Raw genomic sequence first — 22110 nt, forward strand, 5'->3', positions numbered from 1 at the left:
CTACGATAGATTCTTTGTGAATCGTAATCGAATAATAAATGAAATTTTGTATACTTCAAGTTTGTGACACGTTTTTCTGACTCTACTCGACTCTAGTATGCTCAACGAGATGCCCACGTGCGATACGGTACGTACAATCGTAAGAATGACGCTGAGGTCATTTCGGTACTCGGCGCATCATCTTTTGATTACCTCTGTTACATTTACATTGATCTACGTAGTACGGGAGATAATGATTTAAAATTTTTACCTAAAATTAATAACGAAAGATAGCAAATTTATTAAATTATTTTAGAACAATTATAGATTTTTATACGAATATTTTCAAATTCGATTATGATTAATCATATATATCATGCAAATTGAAAAGTAGGGTTACAATATAAATAATAATCCTAACTTTCCGGAAGTTTGTAAGTTTCAGTTTCAATTAATTTAAAAGGAAAATTACAAAAAAAGATTATAATACAAAAGTAGGAAGTCTAAAGTATGATGTATAGAACTAGCGAATAGCGATAATAACGACTAAAGTACTGATTATCTTAAATATGACAAAACTAAGTGCGGCCATAAATTCAAAATTATCAAGCTCTGTGATAGAACAATTAGAACGTCAACACATTTGTACTATTATACAATTTGTAGATGAAGATCCTGAAAGATTGGCACATTTTACAGGATTATCGTTCAAGGTATATATATAAGATTATTTATAAAAAAATAATCGTAATAAATATTTCTGAATTAAATTTACTAATAAATAATAATTTTTATAAAATGTTAATTTTAAGGTTAAATTTACAGGACATAATTGAAATTAAGCAAAATATTTTAAAAAGGTTTGGAGGTATGATTAGAAATGCACTTGATTTATTTGAAATGGAACAGAATGATATAATTCCTACTAATTTATCAAGGTATATAAGTATGTTAAATACAAATGGCATTAATTGAGAAATTGATATTGAATTTGATTGATTAGTTTAGACAATCTATTAAAGGGTGGTTTGTATTATGGTCAAATCTATGAAATATGTGGCGTATCTTCAAGTGGCAAAACACAATTATGCTTTGCAATTGCAACTAACATTGCATTGAAGACTAATAATATTGTACGGTACATTGATACAAAAAGGGATTTTTGTGGTTCAAGAATAGAACAAATTTTATTAAAACAGGATTTTAGTAAGCAGGTATATATAAATATAAAAATATAATTATGATTTAAAATGCCAGTAAAACACATTTTTATTTCAATTTTAGGTTATAGATGAAACTATGGAACGTATCAAAGTATGCTGTGTATACAGTATACATCAGTTGTTTAAAGTTTTATGCTTGTTAACAGTTAGTTTGAAAGAAGAAGGTGGAGAGTGTCGTACTAGGATTATAATCATTGATTCTTTACCAGGGATAATTTTTAAATTTTGTAAAGATAAAAAAATAACAGTTGCTTTAAATCAGCTAGCAAATATGTGTCACTATATTGCAAAAGAATTTCGTTTGTCAATTATTATTGTTAATTTGATTACTCAGTGGGATGTTGTCAGTGAAGAAGGACCTAGCACAAGTTCAAATGAAAATTATAGTGTAACTCCTACTTTAGGAAAATATTGGTTACATATTCCTAATACAAGACTGTTATTGGAAAAAATTGAACTTAGAAAGAGAAAAATTTCAATTTGGAACAGTTGCCAATTGGAAGCAAACCTTACATGCACGTTAACTATAAATGATTCTGGTATTTCATGTCCATAAATACATCATGTACATCTATAATTAAATATAAGTTTATTATTACTTTGATTTACAAGGATCTTGTAAATAATATAAATAAATATATATACATATATTTTGTATGCTACATAAACTGTTTGCTAAATTATCAATAAGTATGGAACTCGTGTTATTCGTAATATATTAAAAATATCTATAAATAAAATAAATTAATTCTATTTTGGCATTTAACCATTAGAATTTTAATATCGATTAATGCGGTAAAACTAATCTGACAGAATATAAAATATAGAATAGACTTGCGTAGTAAACTTTACGTTTACCGCTAATTTCAAAACTACAAGAACGTCGTCAATAACTTCCGGTGACGTTAGATTTCCAGCGTTGCCATATTTTGTGAATGTGGACAGAAGCACAACTGTTTATAATGGTTATATTAGATTAGTGTTTGTTAGAGAATATTGTTAATTAATTGCTAAGAACCATGGCTTCCTTAGTTGCGGATTATGGAACATCCTCGAGTTCAGAAAGTAGTGGCGATGATATTTCAGACGGTGCCGATAACACGTAAGCTTTTACCCTCATGAACCTGTTTCCCTATTGTTTGTTTTCTCCCTTCCTTCGTATAACCCTTCATAATCTCATAAATTTTGACTCCTAAAACAAATTACATATTATTATGTCATTACATTCTTAACACTGTATTTTGTGTAAATGTATGTTTATTTTTCGTGAAATATATGACTTTATATATTTTCGTCTGAATTGGCGAAATGAAAATTAGAGAAAGTATGTTCACTTCTTAAATTTTATGTTCTACAATATTAATGTGGTATTTTTTTTTCTTTTCTTTTGCATTAATAATTTTTTAATGTCGCGTTTCGATATTAATAAACTAAATGCATAACGATATTCTGCATTTTTTATAGATTAATGTTATTTTTATATTTATATTAATATAAGCATATTAAATCACAGTTAGTAGTTACACATCAGATTGAATTTGTTCTTTGTAATCTGATATTGCCTAACCCTTAGTTTTAAGGAAGAGGAAGAAGAGGATGACGAAGAAGAAGAACATAATGAAAATAATGAAATATGTAAAACAGCTTCCAAAGAGAAACTTCCATTACCAACTCCAGACTTTAATGGTATACCCACGATGAAAACTTCGGTCTTCTCAAATCCATTTGTTGAAGCAGAAAAAGCAAAGAGTGCAATTCTTGAGAAACACGTGAAAATGACGCCGACTCTCGATGATACAAAAATGATAAATGGCAGAAAGATTTGTTGGAACTATAGGAAAGGTAGATGCCGATTTGGTCATAATTGTACCTTTGCACACGATTCAGATTTACATCGTACAGCAGCTGAGTTAGAAGCAATTAGAACACCACAGGAAACAGTTATTTGTCAGACTCAGTATAACGGCCAAGTTCCCATCAATGACGACGATGAGATAGATCAAGAAAATAATCAAACGAATAGACGCAAGAAAAGGCCAGGATTAAGTCAATCTTTAGTACCAAGCAAAAAAGTCTTAAAAATGTACAAAGCACAACAAGCTAAAGCTATTAGTAGATAAATGTAACTGTGTCAAGCATACGAACGATGTTAACATTTAATTAGATGCTCTGAAATGGGAGTAACTTATGATTCATATGCTTTATAACTCAAATGAATTTATACAAGCGAAATTGATTATAAATTGTATAAAAAATGATAATCAAAAAACATGAAATGGTTTATAAGCGAAAAACAGTATAAAAGATTAATAATTTCTTTACATATGAACAAAGGAAAAAAAATAAAACAAATATATGCTTCCAGTAAAATTTTACAAAAAAGATACGACACATGCAGATAATGCCTATTTCTAAATGAATTGAAAGTTTCAGGATGATTTAAATACTACTTAATATTTATAAAAAGAAGTGTTTGTTATGTATATAAAGAATATAGAGTTTAATTGTATAATTAATACTTCCAGGGACCTGTATAAGTGGATCATAATTCATTGTCTTGCATGCGAATAGTTTTATAAATATATTTCTATTTATACTTGGTATTCTTAACTTGCCCATGAAAAAATGATGAAACATGTCTTCTTACTACTTACATTTTGTTATGTAATTTAATTACCTATATGTCTCTCTTTCATTAGAAAGAGGCAGCTATTTGAAAGTTTTCCTGTATCAGAATTCTGAAATATTTACAAGTAACTATAAATAGTTATTCTACCTAGATCGGGATTAGATAGATACAAAATATCACTGCAGCTTTACTAAAAATTTTTTAGATCCTGTTTAATGTACAGAGCAAAAATTATCTATATGAAAGCGATGTATGTAAAGAAAGGATTACGCGAGTTGTGTACAATATTGTTAATACTTTTTCTTGATAAACTATTTAATCTAGTATCTACCTTAGATACTAATAACACAATATTATAATAATGGTATACCAAAAAAAGAAAAAAACTATAATTACGCTTCCATTATGCATTACTTTTTATATAATGTTATAAGATGTAAAATAAGGCTTTATAATTCTACATGGAACAATGAAACGTTAAATATTTGGTTTCATTAATGTAACGTCACGTAGCTCCCTTTTCACATGATTTATCTGTGTCAGTATTTTTACTAATTTTTTTACTGTGTATTATAACACACTGTGTGTGTATACTGTTTACTTCCTATATACATAATTCGTATTTCATTAGACTTCAGCAATATATTAAATACGAAAAAAATTAATTTATTAAACCAGAAAATGAATGTGAAGTCCGAAAATGCCTATATGTCGGAGAATGTAACACAAACACAGGTTTACGACTTTCCTTCTTTATTTGATATAGCAATAAGTTTATGAAAGGAAATTTTTCGAAAGAGCAATAAATTACAATGACCAAGATATTACTAGTTTTTATCCTTCTCCTAGCTGTACCATATGAAAATCGGTATAAGTTTCAATCTGCAAAATAAAATGATAATAAATTACTTGGCTTATACGAATAATTTGAAAGAATGAAAAAGAGAAGGGGTATATCAAAATGGGTAAAAAATGATAGGCACATGACATTTTATTAGACAATCATGGGTACAATATATGAATTCAGACCAATTATATATGGCATAAGTGCATCGATAACTGATTATTGCATCTTTCATTGAAAATATATATTTATATATCATTTTTTTCACTTCTGTGACTGAACATCTCACAGGCACTTTGTCTCTAAATAATAGTAAAGTTTGTGACAAATGTTTTTATGTAAAATATATATATATATATATACATATATTATATATATATATATCTTATAACATATTTTATGTTCATTAAGTTATGTTCAATGAGAAAACAATGTTTGTTGATAAATTAAATAATAAAATGAACGTTCTTCATAAGGGACTACAATATAGAAATCGATATTTTTATTTAACCCAACAACATTTCCAATAAATTAATTAATCATACTTTTCATAGTTACTCAACGATATTATTCATCTAAAGACAAGTCAAATATTAGATTTATGTCAGTATTTTACAAGACACCACTAATGATTAATTTATTTGTAAAATTTATGTCTATAGCAGGGACCAAAGTTTTCCGTCTACAGTACTATCCATAAATTTAAAGTTGTTCACATTAGTGCAGAGTGTTACTTTTCTATCGAGATAATGTTAAATATTTCTAAAGGAAAGTATACTTCATACAGATCGTTTGTTCTTGAATAATTACATAGCTCCATACGTGTTTTGCACGCTATGTATTACATGTGTTTTGTATCACAATTATTCATAGTAATATTCTTAAATAAAGAGTTACTACGGTACTCTAGATAAAACACACAACGAAGCAAGGAGATGAAAAGTGAAATGGAGTGATTTAGATGTAAAAATGCTTGGTATATTAATCGACATCACTTGTTAAACAAATTGGTAAAAAATAAGTTACAGTCGAATTATTAAGTACATTTCGCATTGGTACCTTCAAAGTGTGCACGCAAGATTAATTAAAAAATAGGTATTATAATTTGTAAGTTTATCATTTTCGTATTGCCTAGGAAATTTTAGATCGAGATAGCAGCTGTCAGTGCCAATAAAATATTTTGTTTCTTTTTAGAATTGTGTAATTTGTCCCTTATCATTGCCTAATGTATTTATACCGTCGTGTTTTCACATCGTTTCGAAACCTGCTCTCATTACACCTCTTCGTACTTTTTCTTTTTAAGGATCGTCATTTAGTGTTTCGTAGGACTACCGCATTCTTGACTATTGCTTTTTATACTATTTTGTTCGGCAAATTTCACGATACCATTCGTAACACCGTAGACACCATTCTGTACGCCATTTACAACTTTATCTACACTATTTATAACAACGTCCACGCCATTGACTCTACAACAATCAAGTCCATTTACTGTTTTTTTAACCGATGTATCTTTCGCTTCCGAAGAGCAAGTACTTTTTGTTTCTGTTGATCCAGATTCCGTTAAGCCTGCAAGAGCGTAATCTGTGCAATTTAAAAGAAACTGATCAAACAAGAAAGACAATCAAAGACAGATCTACGCGAAAAAGAGTGTATCAAACGACTTTCTCGATATATCTTTTTCATTAAAGAAATACGCGTAATTTATTAGTTACGGATGTCTGTATAATTTAATGGCAAACGATATTCGATACGTACCTTGTAAATTATGGCAGAATTTATTCGTATTGTTCCATTCTTCTCTTAGACTGAGATTGAACATACTGTAATCCGGGTTTCCAGTGACCTCTTTTTCGATTGTCAGGAACTGTGGTAATATGTTCTTAAGCTCGTCTCCGGACAATGCTGTGTACGTTTCAAGCAGCATCAATCCCCGACACCTGTAATCATATTAGACACATTTATCTATATATATAATAAATTATTTCGTTACACGATTGCGCGTGATTTCTTAACTCTCACCTTGGATGAGCGGGTTCTCTGTATATATCTAATTGGAAATACTGATTGTTGATGAGGAAACATCGTCGACGCTTGAAGATGGTGAAATGCGAGTCATCGCGTTGAGCGAGCATATTCAAATAATCTCGATGAGTCAATTGTGTTTTTACTTCGATCACTTGGCCGCACATTTTTGGACGTCGAATTGTATGAATGTAAGACCAGTGACCTATCAACGTAAATTTATACGTGATTACGCGTTATCGATACAGACGTGTTAGCATTGTAAATCTCAAACTGTAGTAACTGTCTCGCGAACCTTTTTGCCCGCGTTTACGCAGACGAGCCTGCATCTTCGGATTGTTACTTTGGAGGTAGTTATGGACGACATCAAAGTCCTGGAACGGCGGGAACCCAGAGTCCGCCGGTAAAGGACCTTTGACAAGGAACTTGACTTTTCTGCTACTTGCTCTCAATCTGTCTCCGGTATCGATACCCAGCTTCTGGCACACGCATTCGATCATACGACAGAGTTTCGTTTCAAAGTCCTGCGAATTGTCTATCACATCGAAGTAAGGATGCCCAACCCAGGCGGCCGCCGCTTTATAATCGAGTTCTCTGGCTACCACGACGCCTTCCGAACGACACGCGTGATCTTCCGTCGAGTAGAATTCTTCGGCGCCGTTTGCTGCCGAGACCATATGGATGATCTGATTGTACCTATTGTCTCGCAGCTCCACGTTGTTCCATCCGTTCGAAGCCATCATCAATTCCCATTTATCTTTCGATATAACTGAATTAAAGAAGAGAAAGATCTGGTTTAACTTTGATTCGTAAAGGACCAGAGGAAAAGATAGGCAGCATAGTTATTAATATCGCTCACATGCAGAGGCATCCATGGCACCACGATCACAGATAATAAGACAATTTCGCGAACAGCTGTCACCCAGCTGGAAGAACGTATTCTCTATCTGTATCATCGTGCGCAGAAGATTCTCTTGAAATTTGAACGCTGAAACAGAATAACATAAATCACGTAGAATTTTAGATCGGTCAATGGGAAACAAGTAAAGCAACTATCGTTATAGTTTCTTGTTTCTACGAGTCAACTTTTACACGCTACCTGGCTGATCGGTAACTACGCAACAATTACTTTTTCCGTCTTTGCAACTGTTTACGTAATCGCAAGCCACGAATTAATCGAACGTAGCAATTTATTAGCACATTTGCACAATTGCATTGATAAGCGATAATGATCGTGTATTTTTCTCAACGAATGATCATATGCGTAACGATACGCTACTACGAGCGTAACACGGTGATTAATTTAAATTTCTTCGAAGTAGCGTGCTCGTTAACTTCTACAGGTATTTCAAATCCTCTCGTTACGACGTCGTTCGAAGAAAAAAACAAGAGAGAGAGAGAAAAAAAAAAGGTAAATATCAAGCACGAGGTTGATGCTATATTTTACGTGAAAATTATCTTAATAGTTCGCGTAATAATCAACGCGCTACTAACTAAAGCGATTAGGATCGATCGTATCCAAGAACAAATCACAGCCTTATCTAATCGAGGTCAACTGCCAAGAGCTTCGATACACGATCCTTTCAAATAACTAAAATCGCGTTATCGCGAGAGCCGATGAATCAAGTGCAATTAATAGTAGCTCGAAAAGTTTTGCAATCGTCGAAATAGGAAATACGAGGGTCGAAGTTGGCTCTCTTAACAACATCTTTCGAGCATCTCTTTCCTTTCCTTTTCTTTTTTTCTTTCTTTTCGTGCAGACGATACTCCAGATCTGTTTACGTACGCGTCTCACAGTGTTTTATCTACATGTATATTTCTAGGTTTCTCGCATCTTGACCCAAAGTCAAGTTGGCCCAGCTGATATCTGGTACGGTGCACGTATTCTTTTGCAACGAAATCCACCACAGACAAACAAGTTTCGCATTTAGTCGTTGGCCGTTCAGACACTCGTTGCTTGCACGCATCTGCCAGAGATGCGACGCATCGTTTTAGACGGGCCAACCGGCTGCTATTACTGCGTGTATGCGTGTGTGAGTTCTTGTCACGATAGGTTGTCGTTATCGAAACGGCGAGAAAAACTCCAATTAACGGAATGATCGTCCGCAGGCTTTGACGGTGTTCGATAATCGTTCGAAACGATTGGCGTTTTCGATTATCAAGCCGTAACCAGATTCAGCGTTTCCCAGTATCAGCGTCGTGAACGCGTCTTCGTCTCGAGGCGCGCGGTTCCACGAGCATAAAACAATCGCGACTAATGGTCCGTGGGACGTCTTTATGATTTAACGGATGAACGACGACGAATATCGTGGATATCGTGCGTGCAATTAATAGCATCGAACGCCTGCATACGTTTATTAGCAACGGGCTATTACGCTCCCGAAAGTTAATAGAATTAGCAAGGAGAGCCGACAAGCGCGTACGAGGTTGATCTTTTATCACGGAGGAACGTACATTCTTAAATTCTTCTCTCGATGTATAAGTACATCGATTAAAAACGCTCGAGCAAGGTTTCTGTACACGTACACGAATATGATCCAAGTATACAGAACGAACGAAAGTAAAAGTTCGGAAGGAAATGCTGGACGGTGTATGCGATGAGAATGCTCATACCTAATTTACCAAGAGTGGCACAATGACACGACTCGATCGGTCGTACAGGCGGATTTCTAGCAGCAGGGATCGACACGAATCGCTCTAGCAAGGCGACCGGACGGCGAGCCTCTTTTACTTTCGACAACGTTAAACAGCGTACAGAGATTACCGCTTCCGAGAAGTAAATACAATTATCGGGTACCAATGATCGCGTTGTTCCTGTAACTACATACGGTGCATAGAATTACAGACATTACACGAACACGAGCAACAGAATTCGATAAAACGAGAAAAGTGGGTTACCGACAACGGAGAAATATCGAGAAACGAATGTCAAACGAACGTCTTTTGGATCGTTCGGCGTGTAATCTCTGTATTTGCCAGCTTTTTCCTTACGTTCGTGGTGAAAATAAAAGATAGGCATACTTTTTTTTCGTCTGTGTCGCTTTTAAAAACGGGGGCACTTTCTAAAACTCACCCTCACCAGAGTCAACTTCCAAGATCTCCGGCCACCTTGCTTCGCCTTTGTCCGACCTGTTCCTGTAATGTCGCTGCGAGGACTTCGTAATCGAAGGACGCGACCCGGATCCCTTTGCTAGAACCAACCGACCTTGAAGACACTTCCAGTTCGATAAGCCTCTGTTGTCGTGTATTCTCCCCCTCCCCCACCTTCTAGCCGCTTTTCCTTTTTCTCATGCACGGTTTAATTAAATCGTGCCAGGACGATCCATAGCTACGCGTTATCCGCGATCTTCCACCTGTCTCTCCGCAATGAAATTGCTCGACATTTTACACGCAAACTCGTCTCCACGCGATACCGAGCGTTGCGATTCCCCTTGCAATTAGTTTCTTTTAAGAAAATTTCTCTAAATACACGAGCGACGTTACCAGTTGCTTTTGTATTTGCGAAACTTTCGTTACAAACGTATAATTCGTCAACGTTCGATCTTCTACGCTATATAGCCCGGTTCGAGTTGGTCGTCACGTGCTTGAACTTTGAGCGAAAGAGCCAATTTCTCGCAAGCACGATTCTGTGTAATAAATCACGGTTAAGCTTTCGAAGGATAAAATAGCTGGTCGAGGGTTGAAATCGAGGAGCGAGATTTACTCGGTTCTGCGCGTCGACAAATACGACGAAAGGCAATTGCTGCGTCGACAGACACGTGGGCTCGATAAAAAACCACTGGAAATGTATCGCACGCCAGTGGATAATGTTTCCATGCGTTGGCGAAAAAAGAACGAAGGATACGAGCGGTACCAGGCGCTTTCGACTTTAGCTTTCCAACGACGAAAGAAGGAAGACATTCCAATTACATTTTTAACAAGCTGCGCGAAATTCAACGCATTCTCAACAACGCAGTAATCATTCGCGAAGGTTTCTATCAAAGGAATTGCACGATCGAAAATCGAGCAACATCTGCATCATCTGTGTTTAATAATCGCGTCGGATAGAATGTTCTTTCTTTTTTTTTTTTCTTTTTTCTTAAATAAAGAGAAGGGATTTAGCCGTCAGTTAAAAGAATTTTTTAATGTAATTTTCTCAAGTACGACGCAAATAGAAAAATCTACATAACTGAATATACATTAACTATTTCACGATGCGTCAACACTCTTTTACCGATCGCGCAAATTCATTCGGCTTGCTCCAGCTTGAGATATCTTGTCATAACCAGAAGACTTGTTAATTGTAACCGGTTGTTATTAATTCTTGGGTGCAGCTCGACATTGAAACAATTACTGCCGCTCCGCTAAATTCACAGCAAAAAGACGAAAAAAATGTTTTGCGTTGTTTGCGTATATGAACTTGTACGACGCGATAGCGTATCGATATTTCATAAGCTACATTTTTGTCGTTTCATTTGCATACCCAATTACACTTCATTACCGCGAACTGTTTAAGGCTTAAGTGTTTCTGGTCGGAACCGGAAAGCGTTAACGCGTTCGTGTCTTATCAACCATATCCTATCTCGCGTACGAAACTTCGTAGGAAAACGAAAGATGAAATTTTGTGTAAGAACAGACACGGAAGAAGTTGATCGATCAACGAACGGTGCGGTTCTTTGACGACTAAATTATTTTTTGTGAACATCGTGCATGAAAAAACGTTGCGTTTCGAGCGTATACTTAAATCGTTTGAAACTGTGGCTCGTTTCATCGCTTTTCCGCTACGCTCGTTTAATCATCTTGACGAGCCGACGAGTTCGCAACAACATTCGACGCGCCTCTTTGAAACATAATTTCATTTCCACACCAACTTTGATCCGCGAGAGGTTTGACGTTTCAAAAGCTAACGGGAAGCGATGTCTTTGGAGGTCCTTTTCTTGACCTTTTTTCCGACTCTCGTTTTCATTCGAGTCTTTGACTTTTCGCGGAATACGTTAAACCTACTAATCGGTCGATGTTGCGTTAACGCAACGTTTCATTTGTGGCTTGCTTCCAATCGGTTTACTATTCCACTTTTATCGGTTTAAAATTCCACTTTTTAACGTCGTAACCGTGAAAGAAAATTCCAAAGATTTCCTCCATCCTACAGTTTCGTGAAATTTAAAGAAATTGTAACGCTTATAACATTGCGATAAACTACTGCTCGATCCTTAACGGATCATAGAAGAGACAAAGCTCGTAACGAATTCTTTATTCCCATCATCTTTAACATATCTTGTCAGTCATCGTCTTTGACAAATATGTTTTGTGCCCTCCTGTTTGCTGCAATAACGTACGATACAAGGAGGACTGTTTTGGAAAAGGGGTGAAAAAAAGGGGAAGAAAGAAGCCGAGGCGATTGGCCAGACGCGAACTCATAATATGTAAAAGCAAATTGGCGTTAAGCCAGAGAACGGTGCGCGTACCCTAACTACGATAGAGGGGAACTGACAATCGAGTGGACAGCGTCGAATATGAATTTATTAATAACCGGTGCTCGGTATAACGAACTTCTTACGAAGTGTCTGATACATCGGAGAATATATGGAACGCACTTCGTCACAATCGACCTACATTAACCAATGAACGTTGGTTCTATCACGCGTATCGATACCAGCGAATAATGATAAACTGTAATGACTTCAATTACGGCCTACCACGCTCATTTACACCATTTCCCTTTGTTATATTTCACGTACGGATAAACAAAAAAATACATCAATTATCATTCTTTGCTCGATAGCGTAAATGCGATATAAGCGTAAGAAGAAATCGTGCTTGACGATGGCAACGAAAATCGACAAGCATTATAAGTACAATTCGATGAATCTATTTAAAGAAGAAGCCAAAAGGAGGATATAGTCGTATGAAGCCCGATTTGTATCGGTGTTTCAATGCCACGGATCAAACCCGACAAATACAATTACATAAAAGCACGTAAGCCGGGCTGAAGCAAACACATGCTTCACATGAAACAAAAATTTTAAAGTGCTTTAGTACTTGGTACTTAGTACTTCAGTACTTAGAGCTTTAGTACTTTAGTACTTGGTACTTTAGTACTTTAGTGCTTGGTGCTTGGTACTTAGTGTTTAGTGTTTAGTGTTTGGTGTTTGGTGTTTAGTGTTTAGTGTTTAGTGTTTAGTGTTTGGTGTTTAGTGTTTAGTGTTTAGTGTTAGTGTTAATAGCACGAGACCTAAAGGACAATGTTGTCTTTGTTACAAAAACACGCACGTTTCATATTAATTGGTGAAGTAACTTTACATGTGAGAACGAAACACGATGCACGGGGAGAATTGGAGCAATTTGGAATGCAAATTTCTAAGTGGTGTTTGCATCGAGAACTTGGCGTTGGTCGTTGGATCGCCAGGTACATAGTTACCATCCGGCGACTCTTTCGCATCGAAAAACCTGTTGGAAGCTTCGAAGACGATGGAACTGGTATTTCAATTTCATATAGGATGAAGCAACGAATCTGGCAAGAAATAGCGGATGATACGTAACGACTGGTACGTTTTACAAGAAAATACATAGGAAGACGTGTTAAATAAATAGCAGTAACGAGAAATCACGAATTTCAGGCTAGGCACGTTGCCTTTGACAAAACTCTGATCCCAATTTTCCGTTACGTAATTCTTTTCGGGTGGTATATTATTATCTCATGGTTAATCTCGTAGGGTGTGCAAATAGAATGGAAAATATGTATAGATCGATGTGATACCTGGTTGGATCAGTTGGTCGCTTTAATCGATACGTGAACGAGCATTTTGAATTAATAATTGATAATTATAGCTTAATTTACGTGGGATTTACGTGGAAGATGAGAAACGCATAGCTGTGGATTGCGCTGCAAGATGACGAGTTGCGGACGAATAAAATGGTTGGAACAAAGGTAAAGCGAGAAAGGTGAAAGAAATATTACCGTGGTATCTTTTGCGTTATTTTAAGGCAAATGTGCTCCACTATCGCGATACTCGGGTGTATACAGCTGTCTGGTACAATTCCACGCAAAAAGCTTTAAAAAATCTTTTTGTGGTAATTCTTTAGGATAATTGTAGCCTACAAAACCATCGCGATAATATAATCGTGTGTATTACGTAACGAAAAGCGACTTAGCAGTTCTGCTTGCAAGAAAACGTCCTATCGTAATCCAGCTATCAACCATTTATCAGAAACATATAAATGCTTTTTTGTAATTAGGTATGAACGATTAATCGCATAACAAGTAGGCTCGCACAAGGAGGCATCTAACTGACCTATCGAAGAAAAGTTCACTATCCAGAATGGAACAGGGATGCTTTGTCATTGAAATAATTATAGAAAGCCCACGTTTCAAAGAAGACTTTGTATTCATGGCCGCTCCATAGAAAACTCTTTTAAATATGTACTTATATTTTGTCAAGCAGTCGAGATAACGATGTTTATAATATAAATCAATAATTAGATAATTAACGATATACTTCTTAATGATACACTGTTTTATGTTGATAAACTTCCTCGTCAGGTCAACGACAAATATTTTCGATTCTAACTACACACATATGTATTGTACATAAATCCCGAAAGATCTCGACTATTTTCTCGTCGTCTTTGAAGGTATCTCGGCGGAAATCAATTATTTTTGTTTTCTTTTTCTTTTATTCTTGTTATTTCTCTCTACTTAGTTACCCATTGAATAACGAGCGAGTTCAGAACACAAGGATCGTATCGTGAAAAACACGGTCTGCATCTCGTGACTCGATCGCGTTTGCCACTTTGCGAGAATCTTGGCAAGTCGCCGATTTTGATTTTACGCAATCAGCGAACGTTATACATTGACCATTCTTCTTTGGCCCATCCGCAACCAACTGTATGAATTGTTCTGTTTTTAATGCACGCGAAATCCTTTGCTTTTTTAAAGGTTTCCCCTCACGGCTCTAAAACTAAATCATTTTCTACGTCGTTTCACTCGCTTCGACGTTTCGGCGAAGTATTTGACAGAAACTCGATGATGGAACACCGAGTGACGTAGACTGACGTAACGTTGCGTAATTCGACGTGAAACAGCCTCACGTTGGTAAAAAATTGCAATTTCGATCTTTGACGATCATCGACTGCTACGAACGTTTGTTCGATTGCAAATACGCTTTGTTATCGAATCGTCCGTCTTCTTAACGAACGATACTGCGAAAAAACAGCGTTCGAGGTAATCCGATCTGATTTTCTCGTAACCGGTCACGTATTTTGACAAACACGATCCGATGAGTAACCATAGGCTTCGTAATAATAATCACAAATATATTTTGCAAAAGATCAGAATTATCAGCTTCTTTTTATATACGTCGTAAAAAAATACACGCGCTTTTATCTGTTTCCGGTCCTGTATTTGAACAAATATCGTTGATAAACACCAAGAGACTTCGTAATATTGATTTCGTTTCGACGTTTTTCAAAAGTTCGTTCTTTCCCCGTAAATCGTACCAGCGCTCTTATCGTTTCGCGCCATTTCCATCTCTGTCACATTTTGCGCGGTAAAAACGCGGTTGTGTTTTAAACGGATAGATTTGACGGGATTTACGTAGCACGCGACTTAAGGCCAGCACCGACGAGCCAGGTAATTTGAGATTGTCATTGAACATGGATGGCTTCTTCGGACCTAATGGAAAGTTTCGTCGATGACAGTCGACGCATACGCAATGATATCAATACTTAAGCGGCAGCAAGGGGTAAAACGAGAGGGCATGAGAGGTACTCGTGCAGACCAGCGATCGATACCGCCATGACATTGTGTCTCTCCGCGTATCCGCTCTACCATAATCGCAAGATAACCGCGTTCAAAATCCGCCACGAACTTCCATCTTCGTCGTAAATTCAGATTTATTAACTCCAAGACGTTTTACAAATAAGACAGTTCGTTAGTCGATGTTTTAGACTTTCCCGTACAAGCTGTACAATGTTTGAGCGAAGAAATAAATCGGGGAAAATATTAGGATCTCCGCGATTCGTTATTCTGCTTTTGAGTTTGATTCATTCTAGATACGGTTAAAGTTTCGTAAGGCGATTCACGGATATACCGGGCTTCTATGTTGTTTCGCGAAGACCAGAACGCGCAGATGTAATAAAAGCGGCCAAGTATAAATTTTGTAGCCGGGTAATGTTTCCTTTCTCGTGGAAGCCTCGTAAACGCCTTGTTGCAAGTACTTTTTTATCAGCACCGTAAACTCAGACCGAGTCTTGCGAAGTTGCGGATACCAACAAGAGGTCATAGATAAATGCATAGTAGATAAAACGCGAATCTAAAATACGGTAGCTCGGAATACGCGGATACGCGTGTTCAAAACGAGACTAAAGCTAGAGGTCGTTAGAAAAGGAAAAGTTGAAGTGAACTTACCCTCTTCGGCGTTCAGGTCTGAAAACTTTATGCCGCCGCTGAAATGGAAAAAGCAGACGAGAAATGAAACAGTTGTTAAATTAAAGTTAGAGAAGTGGAGAGAATTTTGGAGAATTCTGTTCGTTCATCGGCCAGAATTTTTCCTCCCTATTAGATACATAGTACAGTCGATGTTACTCTGTCACGAGTGTTGTTTTTCTAAAGAGTCGTGTACCGGCATGCCAATGTCTCGGCCAGAATAGAATAGTGCGCGACGCGTATATTCGTTGAACTGTTTCTATAATGTATACGTAGCGTTCTTTCGAATCGATTGATTTTACCGTTGATGAATCATCGTTTGTCACGATCGGAGTTTATAGCAACTTCCATCGACTGTCGTTCCGATCGTTGACAAAGGATCTAGAAGCACGTTAAACACCTATTGTATATTCTTTCGTGACGAACAGGATCGTGAATCTTTCTTACGCTGTCGCGATTATTACGTTTATTAGTACGGTTATGTGGAACGTCTTAATTAATCAATAATTCTATGACTGGGCAGTGGAAGGTAACGAAGTAAGTTCTCAACGAAAGCTTGGGCTTACGAATTAAAGCGATTCCTTGCGCATGGAAACCCTATCCATTTCCATCAATATCCAAGGACGTTAAAAGAACGCAATTTCGCGAGTTCTTTTATCCTAAGAGATCGAGGGAAACGAGGAGAGACCGGATGGTTTCCCAAGCAGATCGAATCGGCCTCGGATTCGTATCGAAAACTTTCGTTCTTCGGTTACGTTCGTTCCCTTTCTCTGCGACTATAAATTTGTTATCGTGTAATTGCATACCTGAGCAGCACGGTCGCTGTCTCGGGAACACGGAACACCTGAAAAAGAAGACAACCAGCGCTCTATCGAATCCACATCGTAAGGTGATGATAACCCCAAAATCAGTTCGCATATTCGATTCATTCTCTTTTTCTCATACTTCGCTTTTTTTCATACCGTTTATCTCAATGGAATACGATTTAGCTCTTATTGCTAGCGTTGCTACGTGGGCGAGTAATCTCGATGGAGTAGAAAATCTTTATTAACAAATTTTACAAGACGAAAGAGTTATGTATGTAAAAACATGTACACGGCGATCCCTTTGCGCGTTGTTAGATATATACGTCGGAGATGAAGGACATCGGGACCTTTCTTTAGAATGTTCGGAAAAACCAAATACTCCAATTCAGATGTTTACGACAACGACGTTTAAACGATAAACGAAGAAATAGCTATGCAGGTACTTAAGGTTTATGACGATGGGTTTGAGCTCGAAGTGACGTAATGAGTCACCGAACGTACCTACGGTCACGGGAGGGACGTGTAATAACGGAAGTAAAAAAATAGTTGTGCAGCTCTCCTCAAAAACAGAGAATGACCCAAGGAGTGGAAAAAGGACTACATAAGGTCAGTTTCATTTGAATTACGAGTTAGTTAGTTAGTTAGTCGTTGGGCGAATTGCTGATTGAGTTATCGAGACAGTTATCCGAATCGTGTATTACGATGGTACTCGTCATCCCGTGGACCGTGGGTACGTTCGGTGGCTCATTATGTCACCTCGAGCCCAAACCCATCGTTATAAACCTTAAGTACCCGCATAAATATTTCTTCGTTTATCGTTTAAACGTCGTTGTCGTAAACATCTGGATTGGGGTATTGTGTTTTTCCGAAAATTCTAAAGAAAGGTCCCGATGTCCTTTCATCTCCGACGTATATACAAGTTTCATTGAACGAACCGGCTAACGTGAGAAGATTAAACCAAGTAAACTTTATGTCCTGGACGATCCGAAGAAACAAAATTAGATAAATGGATTTGCTTGATGGATTTGTATAACTCAGTTTGGCTATATATGTGTGTGTACATATATAGATTTTAATTAATCAAAAGCTACTGAACTGTTTGGGGTGTTTTATTCAGACCGAATCATCGGTCAAAGAGATAGGCTCACGTAGAAGGAGAACTCATGGGACCCTTTTTTCACAGGGCTGTTATAAACCCCTTTGTTATACGTAAAGCGGAATGAAAAACAGAGCGAAACATGCCTACCTTCCAGCCCATGTTCTCGAAGAACGTGCATAGCCGTGCCTGTCCGGTTGTTTTACCACCACAAGGTCCTGAAACACAAAAGGGGAAAAATTCTTTAGCTATCTCGCTGGTTTCTTTATCTCTCGGCCGAGAATCCCGATCTCGGCTACTCTTGCGTCTCGTTATTATTCGTAAGACGAAGATCAGACGAACGACATTAAAGAAATTATGCGATATTAACCATTTTCATTTCGATAGATAACGGCATATCGATAAAAATAAATGGAAAAAGTAGGATTTAAAGCACAAAACTTCTACCTTCTTAGATTAAACTATCGTACTTGGAACACTATTCTAAAGAAAATTCTATTTTATTCGCTCACTTTAAAGTAATATGTCGCAAAGGTCACGAAAATGAAAATTAAAAATGTTACCAAAAGTTGGCCCGACTTTGAGAGACGAACAAATGCGGAAGGAAGGAAAGAAGAAAAACTGCCTGCTCGAAGATAAAATTACTTTTATTACGAACAATTATAATAAATTAATGACATAAATTAGGAAAAATGAATGATAATACCAGTGAAATCATAAGTGTGACTAATTACTCCTCCAAAATGGGATTAGTACTATCGCTTGCTTTGATCATAATACATACCGCATTGATATGTGTGATCTGTCGATCAATCTTCGCAGTGATATTAGAGGCTGATGTCGCTTGTGTGTCATCCATAATGCTGACCGCGTGTATGAAATGAAAACAAGAATGTGAGAATGAGAATGAAAACTCCTGCATCGGACTAGTCGACAGATCATACATAATGGTATTTAGCATAATCTAACAATACGATAGTAAAACTCCAATCTTAGATTCGCTATCAATTTTCAGCTGAAAGATACAAGAACATGATTATGTACCTTTACATGCTTTAAAACTACTATGAAGTCAAACGAGACAATGTTATCTTTGAAACACTAGCCGCGTTGTGTTTTAAGATGTTGCCAGATTATAAATATTTATTTTAGATTGTCTCGTTGGTCATGGTATGAGAGAAATAGTATTCGCTCGTTACAGTTGTTATGAAAATTATTATTGCTTCAATCACTTTTTTAAATCTTCTGACAAAATTATCATGAATGTGATCTGTAATTACCCATTATTATGATTTCATCAGTATTATCGTTAATTTTTCTTGTTTACTATCCATCATCAATTTATTATAACTTATTTCTATATAATAAAGATAATTAATTTTGAATAGACGGTCCTGTCATTTCTTTTCACTCAATCTTTTCCTTTTTGTTCTTCCTCCTTTGTTGATCTCTCAAGGTCAGACCAGCTTTTAGCAATATTTTTAATTTGCATTTTTCGTGACTTTGCGACATACAATTTCGATCTATATAAAAAGACCCTGCGTGATTTTATCATCAATTGAATAGCGTGACAGATTAGGTCTAAAAAGTCAAGTATTTTAGATAAGAAAACTATTTATTTGAAATAAATAAAATTTACTATTTCGAGTTATTATTGCGTTTAGGAAAGCACATAGCATTTCGTTATTTATTAGACACGCGATAAATTCAACATTAAGATTCGTCTATTTTATGACACCGACTTTCCGTATGTTTGAGCATATTTATCGCTGTTGCTCCGAGCAGTGTTGGCGAATGAAACGATCCGCGGAGATTAAAAGACGCTTCCCGAGATATGAGATATGATGCATTCGAGATACATTAATGCACCTCAAGTGCATGCAATCGACGAATACTCCGCGTGCAATTGGCTAGCCGTGCGCTCATTGACTCGTAATTGGTTCAAATTGTCACTAATACGATAAATATGACTGATGATGACATCATAACGCGATACATAAGAATGTTTGATGTCTGTTCTTTGGATTTGTGTTCATTGGCCAAACGCTGTCGGTAAAAAAGTTCGAAAATGTGCGGGTAACACACTGGTCATTGAATGAATTCTACGAATATTTAATTTACTTTAAAATATGGGAAATATCCAAAATTGTACGTGTAACGATATATCGAAGTGTTTTATTATGGACGTAAATGTAAAATTACGATTATGTGCTCGAGTAAATCGATAATCGTTGATTATGATTTATTCATAAAAATGTTATCTCGTAGAAACATATCTTTTATTGCTACTGTGTATAACATTCGTGTAATTCCTGATAAAATAATTGCACGCTGAACACTCATCGACGGCTGACATCGTGGATATAAGAAAATGTCGTTTACAATTACAAACAATTGTAAAGACTAATCGTGTTTATATACTAGCGCAAAACGTTTGATTCAAGACTATCGAACCAGATGAAGGAGCCGATCATTGATCATCGTGATCTTTTATTTACGAAGGCTAATAATTCTAGAATAGTCGCTCTATTTCTGACATCGAGTTTTCTCTGTTCAATTAGTCCTTGTTTTAAGTTACATAAAAAGGAAAAATAAAGAGTAAGTTGCTGATGTATATATACATATAATGTACAATGTGTTTGAAAAACCATTCAATATGCATATGGTATATAAGACACACCATACTTAGTAAAAAACTTTGGTAAACGTACGTCGAAAATTCAACCATTTCTAAGATATAAAGATTTTCTATCTAGCATTATAATTGACTTACTACTGACTTTCCGACATTTACAGAAAATGTTCCACGTTTTTTTCTTCCATTACACGCTTGGCATCTTCTTCTTGACAGAGTCGCGAAATATGGAATGGTTTTTTCTGAACACCCTGTATAGTCAATGTATATATATGTGGATTTTTATAGAAGTCGTAATTCGATCTTGTATTTTATTTACAAATGTAGAAGTACATAGCACAAACGGGAAAATAAGTTTTTATGCATCATATATTGCTCCAATGCTATGTAAATAATTCGAGATATATGTTTTCGACGAATTAAATATAGCCGGATCAAGTTTGTTTTGTCAACGTTTTTGAAGTAATAGCCGTATTCTATTAAATACAATATTTCGGGTTATTTTATTTCATTTGCTTTGTCTATTCTAAAATCAATTTCAAGTTATAAAATGTGTGTTTTAAGATATTCGTGAAACAGCAGGAAATTTCAAACTGGGTTTGTATAGCTGTCCTTGCGATTAAGTTTGTACGGACTACAAAAAAGGGGATGACTTTCAAAGCACGCAAATTCGATTCGAAATAATGCAATTTCCTTCGTATACCATAGGAATTCAATCAATATTTTCACACCACGGATAAACTCGCAAAGCATTCTACGTGAAACGTGATTGTCACAGCAACGAAACAATGGAAACGAACCACTTTGCGTTTGTTTGTACGTAATAAAAGTTCAGAAATAAATTTCTATAAGTAAAAACTATAGAATCAACGAAAGGATTATAAGGTAGTCGAAACACGTGGTTTCCGCAGACACGCACAGCTCGCCTTTTTCGTAGATATCTTTGTCGAGATAAATATATTATTCGTTTGAAAATATATGAAAGTATCTATTCAAACGAACGAATGTTTTCGAAACGAAATTACGACGCACGGAATGCATGACAATGAATTGTTTGCTCTAAAGAAAAAAGCCGCTTACCTCCAGTGAGCACCACTTTATACAGACGTTTTTGTTCCATGTTTCAATGAATATTTTTAGAGGTTTTTTTCGCTGATCAAGTCCACGAGGTGTTTCGAGTCGACGTCGATGGACGGATCTTCGTCTGGCACGTGAACGGTGTCTACGGTTACAACGAATACTACATGAAAACTTCACCGTATATTTCGATATATCTCGAAGTTAAATACGTTGGAGACATGGGAATAAAGTGATGATATCTCGACGCAGAAAGATAGCAAACTGCTACTCGAGGAAGCAGACGTCCGCCTTAAAATGAAGCGATTCACGAGTTTGGTTAATCGGGTTATGCTATTCCCTCTGCGTTACAGTCATGCGCGACACGGAAACGTACGAATCTACGACCGCTGC

The 22110-nt window shown here is 36.3% G+C and overlaps 3 protein-coding genes and 1 long non-coding RNA gene across 11 annotated transcripts; 3 read left to right on the forward strand and 1 right to left on the reverse strand.

Moving 5' to 3' along the window:
- The first annotated feature begins 392 nt into the window (after positions 1-392).
- LOC100747797 (DNA repair protein RAD51 homolog 4) lies at positions 393-1772 on the forward strand. Of its 2 annotated transcripts, none has more exons than XM_003486411.4 (4): positions 393-692; positions 805-917; positions 983-1193; positions 1264-1772. In XM_003486411.4, exons 1-4 carry the CDS (start codon positions 549-551, stop codon positions 1756-1758), a joined length of 963 nt encoding a protein of 320 aa, XP_003486459.1. In that variant the 5' UTR covers positions 393-548; the 3' UTR covers positions 1759-1772. The 2 variants fall into 2 exon arrangements, with proteins under 2 accessions (XP_003486459.1, XP_024220636.1); XM_024364868.2 differs by having other exon boundaries at positions 505-692; positions 792-917.
- A 338-nt stretch (positions 1773-2110) lies between these two features.
- LOC100746291 lies at positions 2111-4655 on the forward strand. The gene is made up of 2 exons (XM_003486400.4): positions 2111-2304; positions 2776-4655. Exons 1-2 carry the CDS (start codon positions 2222-2224, stop codon positions 3320-3322), a joined length of 630 nt encoding a protein of 209 aa, XP_003486448.1. The 5' UTR covers positions 2111-2221; the 3' UTR covers positions 3323-4655.
- Positions 2130-22015, reverse strand: LOC100746171 (TRPL translocation defect protein 14). 6 transcript variants are annotated; one of them, XM_033318741.1, is made up of 10 exons: positions 21721-22015; positions 18156-18223; positions 16910-16947; positions 16086-16123; positions 9774-9890; positions 7560-7688; positions 6996-7469; positions 6698-6905; positions 6434-6615; positions 2130-2394 (listed from the first exon to the last, which is right to left on the reverse strand). In XM_033318741.1, exons 1-10 carry the CDS (start codon positions 21758-21760, stop codon positions 2285-2287), a joined length of 1404 nt encoding a protein of 467 aa, XP_033174632.1. In that variant the 5' UTR covers positions 21761-22015; the 3' UTR covers positions 2130-2284. The 6 variants fall into 6 exon arrangements, with proteins under 6 accessions (XP_033174632.1, XP_012236280.1, XP_012236278.1 ...); XM_012380857.3 differs by lacking the exon at positions 2130-2394 and adding an exon at positions 4573-4713 and having other exon boundaries at positions 21721-22013; XM_012380855.3 differs by lacking the exon at positions 2130-2394 and adding an exon at positions 4805-6244 and having other exon boundaries at positions 21721-22014.
- Positions 12916-14266, forward strand: LOC112212127. Of its 2 annotated transcripts, none has more exons than XR_002945919.2 (2): positions 12916-13224; positions 13508-14266. It is a non-coding gene; the product is annotated as an uncharacterized LOC112212127 (long non-coding RNA). The 2 variants fall into 2 exon arrangements; XR_004460959.1 differs by lacking the exon at positions 12916-13224 and adding an exon at positions 13319-13452.
- Positions 22016-22110: the final 95 nt, after the last annotated feature.

The sequence above is a fragment of the Bombus impatiens genome, unplaced genomic scaffold (assembly GCF_000188095.3).
Source record: "Bombus impatiens unplaced genomic scaffold, BIMP_2.2 scf_0113, whole genome shotgun sequence".
Lineage (NCBI taxonomy): Eukaryota > Metazoa > Arthropoda > Insecta > Hymenoptera > Apidae > Bombus > Bombus impatiens.

Excerpts from the sequence above, each read along its gene's own strand:
- LOC100747797 (XM_003486411.4), top strand. The coding sequence starts at position 549 with ATGACAAAACTAAGTGCGGCCATAAATTCAAAATTATCAAGCTCTGTG. Across the intron at positions 918-982 it reads ATTCCTACTAATTTATCAAG|TTTAGACAATCTATTAAAGG; the intron begins GTATATAAGTAT and ends TTGATTGATTAG. Across the intron at positions 1,194-1,263 it reads AACAGGATTTTAGTAAGCAG|GTTATAGATGAAACTATGGA; the intron begins GTATATATAAAT and ends TTTCAATTTTAG.
- LOC100746171 (XM_003486399.2), bottom strand. The coding sequence starts at position 21,760 with ATGGAACAAAAACGTCTGTATAAAGTGGTGCTCACTGGAG. Across the intron at positions 9,891-16,085 it reads AGACCTGAACGCCGAAGAGG|CAAAGGGATCCGGGTCGCGT; the intron begins GTAAGTTCACTT and ends GGTTGGTTCTAG. Across the intron at positions 6,616-6,697 it reads AGAGAACCCGCTCATCCAAG|GTGTCGGGGATTGATGCTGC; the intron begins GTGAGAGTTAAG and ends ATATGATTACAG.
- LOC100746291 (XM_003486400.4), top strand. The coding sequence starts at position 2,222 with ATGGCTTCCTTAGTTGCGGATTATGGAACATCCTCGAGTTCAGAAAGT. Across the intron at positions 2,305-2,775 it reads TCAGACGGTGCCGATAACAC|TTTTAAGGAAGAGGAAGAAG; the intron begins GTAAGCTTTTAC and ends CCTAACCCTTAG.